This window comes from Rhinolophus hipposideros (genome assembly GCF_964194185.1).
Source record: "Rhinolophus hipposideros genome assembly, chromosome: 12".
NCBI lineage: Eukaryota > Metazoa > Chordata > Mammalia > Chiroptera > Rhinolophidae > Rhinolophus > Rhinolophus hipposideros.
In genome coordinates this window covers 47,714,228-47,727,015 of record NC_138058.1, presented here as the reverse complement: position 1 = coordinate 47,727,015, position 12,788 = coordinate 47,714,228, and the positions used below count along the sequence as shown (strand labels likewise).

At 35.6% G+C, this 12,788-nt stretch overlaps 1 protein-coding gene across 2 annotated transcripts in view; it reads right to left on the bottom strand.

Annotated features, from left to right (window-relative positions):
• Window positions 1-12,788, bottom strand: part of THADA (THADA armadillo repeat containing) — a 291,090-nt gene that overhangs the window by 266,759 nt on the left and 11,543 nt on the right. For both annotated transcript variants that reach the window (XM_081068770.1, XM_081068771.1), the window contains exons 9-15: window positions 12,026-12,120; window positions 10,850-11,070; window positions 8,976-9,682; window positions 6,833-6,984; window positions 5,809-5,964; window positions 4,967-5,089; window positions 2,266-2,389 (exon numbers count right to left, since the gene is read on the bottom strand). In XM_081068770.1, coding sequence (XP_080924896.1) covers window positions 2,266-2,389; window positions 4,967-5,089; window positions 5,809-5,964; window positions 6,833-6,984; window positions 8,976-9,682; window positions 10,850-11,070; window positions 12,026-12,120 — 1,578 coding nt within the window. The remainder of the gene's footprint in view (window positions 1-2,265; window positions 2,390-4,966; window positions 5,090-5,808; window positions 5,965-6,832; window positions 6,985-8,975; window positions 9,683-10,849; window positions 11,071-12,025; window positions 12,121-12,788) is intronic.

The window sequence follows — 12,788 nt, the reverse complement described above, 5'->3', positions numbered from 1 at the left end:
CAGGATTCCATGGTTATAGCCACATCACTCGAATCTCTACTGTCACATTGACTCCTCCTCTTCTATGTGTCACATCTGTCCTTGCCTCTCTCTTATAAGGACACTTGTGATGGCATTTAGGCCCATCCAGATAATCGAAGATTATCTCATTTGAAGATCCTTCACTTGGTCACATCTGCAAAGACTCTTCCCAAGTAAGGTTCACATTCATGGGTTCTAAGGATTTGATGTGGTATCTTTTGGAGGTCATTTTTACAGCCTACCACACATCTTAATCAGCTGATCAAATTTATCATCATGAATAATGGCACAAGCCAATATCATGTACCTCCTGATAGGACGCTTTGAAAAGAACAGCACATCACCACCTATGCAATATTGCTAATAAAAATGCATAACCTGAATCAAATCATGAGAAAACAATAAGACAAACCCAAACTCGGATACATTCTTCTAAAATTTTAATGTCATGAAATAAGACACTTTCCAGATTAAAGGAGGCTAAGGAGCCCTGACGAAATGCAATGTGTGATCTTGGATTGGTTCCTGGATCACAGAAAAAATTTTTTTCTAAAATAGGTCACTTGTTGGAACAAATTGCAAAATTTGAATATGGATTATATATTAGATAATAGCATTGTATCAACATTAAATTTCCTGAATTTTATCACTGTATTATGGTTAGAAAATTAATAAGAGACACAGAGATATATAGCAAATACAGCAGGTACTTGAATAACGTCCTTTCATTCAATATCCCTTCATTATAACATTGACGAGGGGGAAAAAATTGATTCCTGGCCAGGGCCACTTTCTGTGTGGAGTTTGCTTGTTTTCCCCATGTCTGCATGGGTTTTCTCTGGTTATTCCGTTTTCTGCCCACATCCCAAAGATGTGCATGTGTAGGAAACTGGCATCTCTATCTTGTCCCAGACTAAGTGAGTGTGAGTGTGTGTGAGTCACCCACACATGGAAGGGCGTCCTGTCCAGGGTGGTTTCCACTTTGGTGTCCTGAGCTGTGGGGATGGGCTCAGGCCCCCCACGACCCTGAACTGGAATACACAGGTTAGAAAAGAATTACCTTACTTGTTTTTATTAATCTATCTTAAATGTATGTATAGCTCACATTTATTTCAATGGTAATATCGGGGTCTTTTTTTATAAGTTTGGTGATGTTTTTCTGACCAAAAATATGCTGCAGGAACTTAACTCTTATTTCTATCAATTAGCCTGTGGTAAAATTGGTTTTGTTATACATCATTTCACTTAAAGTCGCTATTTACAAGAACCCACTGATGCCATTAAGTGAGGACTTAATGTATGTCAAAATATAAACCGATGAATCTAGGTAGAAGGTACGTGGCTGTGCACTGAACCATTCCTGTAAGTTGGCTGTTGGTTTGAATGTTTTTTTTTAATAAAAACTTGAAAAAAATGGTTTTCTTCAATGGAGCAAACCTGTATTAACATCAAATAACTCTCCTCCCCCCAAAATTATACTTTGCCGAAGCATTTTTTAAAAATCCGCTATGGTTTAAGCGTCCTCGTCCTCTAGCCATTTCCTGCGAAAGAGTGGCTGAGCAGGATATTTTTCTGTTGGACCACAATCAAGAAAGACTGCGCGCAAACAAAAAAATTGTACTAAACCACTCATGTACAGAGGGATAAAAAGAATAGTTTCTTGTCAAAAAGGAAAAACAAAAAACAACTCAAAGGGAAGTTAAATGTTCAGCCTCTTTGAGTACCACACAGAGGAGAAACAAAGGGCATCATTAAATCAGAATGCCTGGAAATGATATCCTCATATAGTCTTTCTGAAACCAGACTGAGACTTATGAAACAGATAGCATGTAAAGGGAAACCACATTTTAACCACAGAGACTCATTGAGGGATGTTATACATAAGAGAAACTAATTTTTTTTTAATTTTTAAAACTTAAAGAACAGATTGGGCATTATATTAAAACAGCATCATATATATTTGGTGGGGTGAGAGCAACAACTCTTCTCATAATAAGCACAGTCCATGAAAACTGTAGTTTTGGGTCAGCAAATGATTAACTGAAAACAGTTTCTCTCCCTCATGTCCCTTACTGACACATTTAATTATGTCCAAATAAGAATTTTATAGTGAAAATAAAACCTCCCATAAGAGCCTAAGAAGTCAAGAAAACTCAAACTTCAAGTAAAACAAAACATTAAAAAAGTATGTGCCTTGAAAAAACAACAACAAAAAACTTTCCCCAAACATTATTGAAAACTTACCTTCTAGGACAGGAAAAACTTCAGCTATTGAGCCTAAAATGGTTAAAGCTGAAAATCTAGTTGGGTAGGAAGAGCCAGGAAACAATGCTTCAAAAAGACTGTTGCAAATGGATGACATGAAATTCTAAAAACAAAATCACAATAAGTATAATTGAGTTAATTCACAACAGGTTATCTTCAAAGTATCATCTTTAAGAGTGGGTTTTCTTCTTTTAATTAAGGGAAAATATTTTTTAAAACAATACCAGTTAACTTGCCTTGACATTCAATGGCACTTGACAATTCAATGGCACTCCTGACCATGAGCTATATAATGACTTTAATAAAGCCCTTACCCTTCTTTATAGAATCAACAAGAAATACAATTCCCACTGTATACCACACAAGAAAAAACATATTTGTAATGAAAACAGATCCATTCCATCCTGACTTGTATAAAAGTTATATGAATATTGATTTTCTTCATCAGAAGCATTCAGGCATCAAAGATATGTATATTTTTTAAATCTGTAAATGTAACACTTGATAAATTTGGCTATGAGGACATAATTCATAAAAAAGTGCAACTATTCCATTGTCTTCTATCTGCCCCTTTGAGATTCCTGTTCCACCATTCTGCTTATACAAATGATAAAAAAAATGAAAACTTTTAGTAAAATGCAGCTGTTAAAAAAAAAGTGAGAAGTACTTTATCCATGATAGTCTTCTTCCTCTAAAAATATGTATGTATTATTATATTGTCATTTTCACTTTTATTTCAGTGTAATATCAAAGAGAAAAACTATAAGGAAAAGTTGTGATTCTCAAGCATCTCCTATACTGCTATGCCCTGAAGACGTGTTTGTAACTGAGCAGCGTATGTAAGAAGCCCTAGTCCCAAATGACTCCATACAGGATCCTGGCATTCATTTCTTTGGTCAAGGACATACAACTTTGGAGATTTATCCTGTAGGCCCTTAAAAGCCCTAAGTAAGTGTTTATTAATTAATTCTGTTGGGTTTCAAAGGAATGGGGTAGTATTGAAAATATCCTAGTTAGTTTTATTTATAAATGAGTAGTATAAAACTCACCTTAAAGGGTAACAAGCTCATCCTTTAAGAATGATCTTATCCTAATTGCAGTATCATTTACATATTTAGATAACAGTTCTTTCCCTCAACCAGACTGGAACCACAATGGAGGCATGGATATAGTACATTTATATCCCCAGTCCTGAGCATATTGTCCTACACACGCAGAAGAGGCTCAATGTATCCTCTAGTCACTGTTAATGGCTCCCCATGAGGCTTCCAAATACCTGGGCTTGGCATTCAAAACTCTCTACCACTCATCCCTAACTTGATTTTCTAACTCATTTCCCATTACTCACCTCCTATGTTCCCCCACGTATCAAATGTGATTCACACCAGTGAATTCATCATTCCCTGTACAAATTCTCCCTGTACTTTCTTACTTCCAGGCCTTCACTCAAGCTAGTACTGAGGAAAAAACTATTCTGATTTTGGAGTCAAGAGCAGACCTGGGTCCATCACTTACCAGCTGAGAGATTACTTAATTTTTCCAGGCTTCAGTGTTCTCACTGTTGAGTGGGGATAATCACGCCTATCTCATAGCCTTGTTACGAAAGGTTAAATGAGAATATGGATATAAAAACATTTTGTAAATTTAAAAGTACTCTAGCTATTAATGTCAGTTATTTACGTATGAAATAGTCTCCTTCACTAGACTTCTAAAGACATCTTTTCCAACTGAGAGCCTCCTTCTTCCCCAGCACTTAGTCTGTTGACTGGCACTGAGCATACCACACACACAGCTATGATACGTTGATAAACTAGTGCCAAAGTTGCAGCCTCCAAAAGCCACATGTGACTATAGTTGGGGGGAAAAATCAGAACCATGAGATTTGACTCAATAGATTAAGTCTCTAAAGGACCAGTTTTCAAAAAATATATATCCATAAGCACAAATGAAGAAATCATCCATGGATCCATGAAAATTCAGAATGTCAATCCACAAAACAGGTTTTGTGTTTCTAAACACCCAATTGAGAAAAAGGTCATTTTACCCCTTGCAAAAAGGAGTAAAAGAGATCTGTTTTCTTAGATCATCTAACAATGATCTAAGAAAGGCTAAAAAATAACTGTTCCATGTCCACAGGAAGTGCTGAATATATACTCTAGTTACTTTTAATGACTCCCAGCAAGGCTTTTTAGAGTGATTTAGAGTTTACAAAGAGATGTCTCATTTAATCCTCACAACTAACCTTTTCAGAGAGGTTATTAATCCCACACATACTAGAACAGACTCATGAAGTAAGCCAACGAGGCAGTGGCACAATCAGGACTAAACCTACGTCCTTAAAGTTTAGGTTGTGACTTTTCAATCTTCGCTGTTGGCATTTCACAAAGATGAAGCTGACTTCAGCCTTTGTGTAAGAATATATTCTTCTTTAAGTGATGTTTTACCTTTCAGATATCAAATTAAAAACTAAGGACCATCCATTTTAATGCTTAGAGTAGGTAGGTATTGAGGCTACCTCAAGAGAAGCACCAAAGCACCAGAAGGAATATGTAAAACTCAGGTCAAAGAAAAAAAGCACAGAAACACTATTAACCAAGAGACTTCCATTTATTTCCCTTTAATGCTTATTTATACGTGTTTTAGGTTTCTTAAAATGCCATACATCTAATACATCACCTACCTTATATTGTTGTAAAGAAACAGATGGGTGTTGTTTGGTTAACTCATTCTCTGGTTCACGTCTGGATTTACTTTGCTCCAGTTTATAAAGTACCTGAGAACTTTCCTGTATCCTACAAAACAACTTTTCAGAAGAAGAAAAATGAAGTATATGTGAGCCATGTTAACCTTAAATGTCAGCTTACAAGGCAAAGGAAGAACTTTCTAAATTCTTTAGACTAAAACTTCAGGCCAGAAGAGTACTGGTTTTCAACCCTTAACGTTTACACTGTTTCTTTTTGACATAAAACTAACATTTATATTTTTAAAACCAAAATCAAACTATTACTGCAAACCAGAACATAAGTCATTAAACCAGTCTGTTTCCTTTAGGTCGGCATGAACCTAAGATGATATATTCACTTCTATACAGTACCAATTCTTCACCCCATAAATGTGTCATGTGATTAATTCAAGTTGAATTATTCAATAATAACCATTTTATGAGGCGTTTCAAGAAACTATAAAAATACAAGGGCATCCATCCTTCCTCTTCTTAACAAGTTTCTTAAAATAACTTACAACCTGAAAACCCATCACTAGACTTTTTTTTTTTTCCCTTTCAAAAAAAGAGAGCTCCAGTTTGATGTATTATACCAAAATAAAAGACTTTCCACTCTGGACTTGAATGCCAAATGTAAACTTTATGGTATCATGGAACAGTTCACAAAAGGACCATGAAGAGATGTGGTAGTATTCTAAGCCCATGACCATTATATTCACGCTCTCCCAAAATCTAGGTTCTTTTCATAAATGATTTTCAAAGTGTACTACTTTGCTTTACATTCTGATGAGAAATTCTACCTTTTTAAGAAGAGAACAGATCTGTTGCCGCACTCCTGGAGACTGACTGTTAAGATTGTATGTGATAAAGAATTGAATCCACTGCATTTCTTCTGTGGAAACCATTTCTGTGCTTCGATTACTTTCACAAAGCAAACCTAATGTATCTATCCGTACCTAAAACACATCAAGCAATAAAATATTAATTTTTCAATGAAGTGAGAAGAGCCTAAACCATTTCACATACAAACCTCCATTTACCCATATGTACTTCATAAGGTTCCCTTATCCCAAAGATCTTGTGGTTATTTCCTATGAAATTATTTTATTAAATATGTAAACTGGATATTTATAAAAGTTAACAACCTTAAAGACTCTTATTCCACAGTAATGCTCAACTTCATTCTTTTTCCCCTTTTTCTGTGACCACTTCCCCCAGGATCTCATCACCTTACTCTTACATACTGTCACGCACATCTAACTGGTCTCCCATTAGGCAAAGTAATCTGTTTCCATTAATATCACTTCCTTACTGAAGGCAGAGTGGCCCTGGTTCCCAGTTAGCAATAGAATGAAATCTGGTCCATGGGAGTCTTCCCTAAAATGGACACAACACTCCACTCCAGCCAAATAATGTCCTTAATCCTCCTCCAGGCCTTGTTTATTATTTGTGTCCTTCCATTTTCTATGCTGCCCCAATGCTTCCTCTCCTCTAACCACATTTATCACTTTCCTAATCAACCACCGCTACTCTGGTCAGTCTCTTCTCCTAAGCCTCCCAAGTCTTTATGCAGAAAGTCACACTTGTATCTGTATTGTCTTCTAAGAGTTTCCGTTGTATTATGTAGATTTTTTTATTCCATCAAATAAACTTAAAGTAGCCTGAATACAAGGTCTATACTTTTCATTTTCTAGTCATCCTCCTTATAAACCCCTTCAAACTGTGCGGGGCATAAGGTAGGGGCTTTTATATTGGACTATAAAATGAACAGATAAATCAAGGATCCATTGCACCTATGAATTCCCAGCTATCCTGTGTACTTACTTGGCAGTGCTGATGAACTAAGCCTTGCTTTATTCTTGCACTGGACACAAGATTCCGCCAAGCATCAGTTGCAGACTGCAGATGTCCATGAGCTCTAGCTGTTCGTAGACATGCCATCAAAGCTCCCAGAGCCCCTCTGCTATTATAAGACCCTAAGGATGGAAAAGATTGCTCTTATCTCAAAAGCACAATAACAAAGACCACTCACTAGTAAGCTATGTAACAACGACCACAATTTTCATGTTTCATATATTTCAAGAAATAGAAATAATTTTAAATGAAATTCTAACATGAGTTCAAGTACCCATTATAAAATAATCATTATTCGAAAGATTTAATAGTTCTGTGTCAATTAATTTCAAGTAAGCATAATCCTCTTATTGTTCACTTAAAGAAATAATATTTTATGATTTATAACATTTTTCCTTGTTCCCTGACAAAATAAATCAGGGGTAAAAAATCAGGTGGAGAAATATTTAAAACAATAAAAATAACTAACATCACTTTCAACCAAAAACAGGAAAAACACTCCAGTGGCTGAAGACCATCATTTCTCTAAACACGAACACAGACCCTCTCTGCACATTCTGGAGTTACTGCTTCTCCCTTACTGGAAGAGACAAGGAGGATCCCATGAACATGCTGCTTTCAGTGGCCAGGACATCAGCCATTACTGAGGGGACAGGGTGCTCAAGGCACGGTGACATAAAGACTGCCTTACTTCAGAACAGACTCAGGAATCCTGAACTTCAGATGGCTTCTCAAAGGGCAAGATCAATTATTTCAAATGATAAATGATGGCTCATTTTTTTTGTATAGGAATGAATCAAATTTTTCAGCCATCTCATGGTTACTCTTTAAAGTATTGAACGTTTTTAACCATTTTAGTTGGAAATATTCTGAAGATGTGATGTAGGGTACCATATTCCTGCTGTGTTAAACAGAATGGAATAATTTTAAGATTTGCATGATGAGTCAGGATCACAATCTTATACTACATTATGCTTTAATGCAGTAATTCCTCCAGGGTTACGGAGCTTCAGTAGAATGTTTACCCCTATTCTAAATGGCTACAGACAGCTGTTTTCTTCCCCAGAGACAAAAACTTGCTACTGCCAACTTACCTGTCTTTAACCTTGCCTACCTTGCCTGAAACAGTTTTTAATTATTGCTTCAGTCAATTCAATAGCAAGTTATATACAACACATAAACTTTTACTTCAGTCTGACTACCAAATAACAAATAAGAACTTGGTAAAATGAATTAAAACCTAGTATAGTAGTCTTCCCTTATCCATGATTTTACTTCCCCTAGTTTCAGTTATCCGAAAACATTAAATGGAAAATTCTAGAAATAAACAATTCACACGTTTTAAGTTATGCGCCGTTTGAGTAGCAGGGGATCTCTCGCCGTCCCACTCTGTCCTGCCTGGGACGTGAATCATCCCTTTGTGCAGCGTCTCCACACCACAAATGCTCCTAGACGGTCCCCGCCCATTAGTCACTTAGTAGCCATTTGGTTATGAGATTGACTGTCATGGTATCACAGAGCTTGTGTTCAGGTAACACTTATCTTACTTAACAATGACCCCAAAGTTCAAAAGTAGTGATGCTGGCAATTCGGATAGACCAAATAGAAGCCATAAAGTATTTCCTTTAAGTGAAAAGGTACAAGTTCTCGACTTCATAAGAAAAGAAAAAACTAATCGTATGCTGAGGTTACTAAGATCTACAGTAAAAACAACTCTTCTATCCATGATTGCCTAATTAATAAATTAAACTTTATCATAGGTATATATGCATAGGAAAAATGTAGTACATGTAGGGTTTGGTACCATCCACAGCTTCAGGTATCTACTGGGGGTCTTTGAACATATCCCTCACAGATAAGTGGGCACTACTGTAACAAAAGAAACCTCATAATCATAACTAGAATCAATCCTTCACTTATAGAAATGACTTCAGCCAAAAAAAACCTATGTACAGGAGCATGTGTTTCAATCTGAAATCTCTATCATTAATACCCTCCTTTACTATTTATAGAAGTGGTTAATATTTAAATTGAATGTGGTCAACATCTCCCTGGGCAATTACACTTAAGCATCCTAACTAGAAATTACTAAAACAAAAATTCATTTTCTTACCAGTTTTAGCATCAGCAGAAGTCTGAAGAATCTTTACCATGTAGCTTAAGCTTTCAGGGTTGCAATTTAATAATTTTGGCAAGTAATAATCAATCACATAAGATTTTTGATCCAGATTTCCTTCACACAGTATGTAAAGGAGAGGAGAAACCCAAGTCTCATGCCATTTGTCAATCCAAGTACTGTCCACAGCCTGAGATTTCAAATGACTCTTATGATTTTTAAACATGGTTTCCAAGAGGTCACTTGCATAAGGTACCAGGGACTGGTCCCCCATCACCTCTAAGATTTGAGATGGAATAGTTTCAGCTAATGCCAAAATATGTTCAACTCCTATGCAATCTACTAAACAACCAAGGCATATGTATTTGCCTTTAATATGCCATTCCAAATGCAGAAGACTCTTGGTCAGTTCAAAAAGGAAACGATCAGCAGCCAAATCTGACCCTTCTAAACCTGACTTTCCTACAGTGAGCTGGTGCATTTGGAGAATATTTCTGAATATGATTTTGGTTTGGTGTCTCAAAGCGTCCAATGGATGTTCCCAGTGGGTGTAGACATATTCCAAAAGTTTCCTAACTATGCTTGAATTCCCATTCAGACTGTCCTTTAGGCTCGGCGAACTTGATTCAAGGACATGTATGGCTGAATTAGTCCAAGATGCCAAAATTCTAGACAGAAACATTTCCAGAGTTGATTCCTTGATCCTGAAGACAAATGAGCCATATTATAATAAAGCAACTAGTAAATGAAATTTCATTTTATAATTTTAAACTTTAAAAATATAAAATAGAAAAAAATGACCAGAAAATTCAATCATTATTAAATTTACAACAACAAAAAATTATAAACAAGGCCAAAACAGATCTCAAATTTGTGTATGAATCTATTCATCTTATAAAATATAATCCAAAAAGGGATATGAGGAAACTTTTGGGGGTGATGGAAATGTTCATTATCTTGATTGTGGTGATGGTTTCACAGGTATTTTAAAACATAATGAGGGGCTAGAGTTGCGGGAAACGCTATAAATTATACAATGAAGAATAAATCTTAAAATATGCACAATTTTAAAACATGTACTATTTTAAAATATATATAAACTGAAAATATGTAAAATTTATTTTAGAACATGGTAGTTTTCTTTCTTTATCTACATGTTTATTGCTATCAAGCTGCATCTATGGTTTAACATTTTAAGAACGTGATTACTTTCAGGCATTATTGCAAAAACACCAAAAACACAAAATACAATTCAATGAAGTCAAAAGATCTGGTTATAATTTTGGCTCGGGTGCCTATTAGCAATATGCTCTTAGGTTAAAGCATTTACTTTTCTAAGTTTTACTTTACTCATTCAACAAATCAGATTTCTTATCCTATCTATCAGACATGTGAGGATGACACTGAATTATGGTGTTTCCCCCAAAATAAGGGCCTTATATTAATCTTTGCTCCAGAAGACGCATTAGGGCTTATGTTCAGGGGATGTCATCCTGAAAAATCATACTAGGGCTTATTTTCTGGTTAGGTCTTATTTTCAGGGAAACATGGTATCTATGATGAAGTTGTCCATAAACTCTAAAGCACTATACATACAGACATTTTTATATTTTTATTTTTAAATGCTAGCATCAAAGACTGAATGTTAAAATTAATTTTAGCCATGTTCACCACAGGTTAACCTGCATCAATAATTTCTGTACCTCTCTCCCATCGTTCCATACCCACTTCATTCCCTGTACCTATCTTCCTTTTAATTTAGGATTATCCTGACCACTTTTCATTGAATTACTAAATACGCTGGCTCAGTTGTCATCTTTTAAATACCTGACAAGGAAAACAAACTATGAGACAACAGCATCAAGACTCACTGTGAATTCAAGGTGAACAAAACATGCCCAGTATCCAAGAGCAGGGCTTCCCCACTCGGACCCATCCTCCCATTCTGCCAGTCCAACATGGTGAGTGTCCCCTGACATAGGAATAAGAGCGCCGACTCGGAGACATCAGCACAACAAAGACTCCCACAACTGTTCAAAAACCACTCGGGGACACTTGTGCAGTCCACTGAACGAAGAAGCAAACTGCTAATCTGAAAAATACAACAAGAGCTAATACATCTAAAGCTTCTAAAACTTTTCAGATACGTTTCAAAACATAAATCCAAAATTCTCTCTCTCCTGAAACATCCTAGGAAAAATAATTGAACCTAAAGGTGGAAAAGCCACAAATGTTAAAATTATTATGACAAAAGGAAAAAAATTAAAGCTAAATACATGAACCATTTTGCTGCTTTGAATGAACTGATAGAACACAACACATCGCCACCTGCAGGTGGATGAGCTTAATTAATGCTTTTAAGAGGTGACTTAAGACATAAAATTTTTAATTTTATCCAATGACAATTACTTTGTGTGATGTCAGAGGATAGCGCGCATCCATTTTTGCATAAAGTCAAGCAAAGAGCTAAAATAAGTTTCTAGATAACACAGTAAGGAAAAAGAACTGCTCACCTGAAATTAATATAAAAAAATAAAATAAAATAAAAATAAAGAACTGCAAGTAGTAAATACAGGGATTGTGGCCCAAATCATACTTTCCATAGAATCAAATTCACTGAACAATTGAGTCTAGCATGTTTCCTGTTTAAAATACAATATTTGGGTTATTCTTAATAAAAAATACGTTTATCAAAAAGTTATTACTGTATGTATCTGTATGTTAATCTCTGCACAATTTTAATATTACAAATATCTTTTGTTATATTGATAGATGGAACTGAACAAACAGCACTAGAAAAAAAGTAGAAGGATATATACCAAAAAATGTTGATAATGATTATCTCTGTGAAATGGATTTACAGTTGACTATTATCTTCTTTTTGCTTTATCTGTATTTTGGTAACTGTCTCGTTATACATAAGACAGAAAGGCCATCAGAAAGATTATGACTGTAAAAAATATTTTTTAATTCACTTCCTTTAAAAATATTTTTACAATGTATCAAACTATCAATAACGTGCAATTCTAAAAAGGAGATGCACTCACCAGATCAGGAATCTTTTCCTCTGGATGAAACATAACTTTAATAAAAAGAATAACAGCTAATCCAGATGTACTCTGAATTGTTTGTAAAAGGTCATCTATTTGGCAAAAAAAAAAAGAAAGCATGTATTAAATGACGACAGATATTCTGGTACAGGGGAAAGAACAGATGCTGCAGGGTCACACAGCCCTGGTTGCAATTTCTAGCTTGAGCACTTCCTAGGTGAGTAGGCCTTGGGCAAGTTATTTAACCTCCCAGGGACTGAGCTTTCTCTTCTGTAAAAAGGGAAAATAAAACTGCTATCTGACACAGCTGCAAAGTTTAAGTGAATAATGACCATAGAGGCTTTTATGCCCGGCACATAAATACTTACTAAATGTGATTCCTTCCTCTCTCCTCTAACATCCACTCTCTCTTCCTTTCCATCTACAGCCTCCTAGCATATGCAGCAGCCACACTGCCTGTCACTCCCCTCCACTGAGGCCTCTGCATTCCAACCCCACACATACATTACTTGTTTTTAAAAGGATTTCAGGGCTTGTGTAAAGAGCCAACATCATTTCGAATTACAAACTCTGTTGTTGTTGGCATTGTACCCGGACAATCTTGATTGGCTATCTTCTTTCTGTGTTCTATTAATTAGCCTCTGGATTGTCAGAAAGTATACAAAATAATATATGGTGATTAATTGGACATGTTATTAGAATCATAAATACGAGTAGTTCAGTCTTGTCCATTTTTCTAAAAATTGGGTATGTCTTTAAG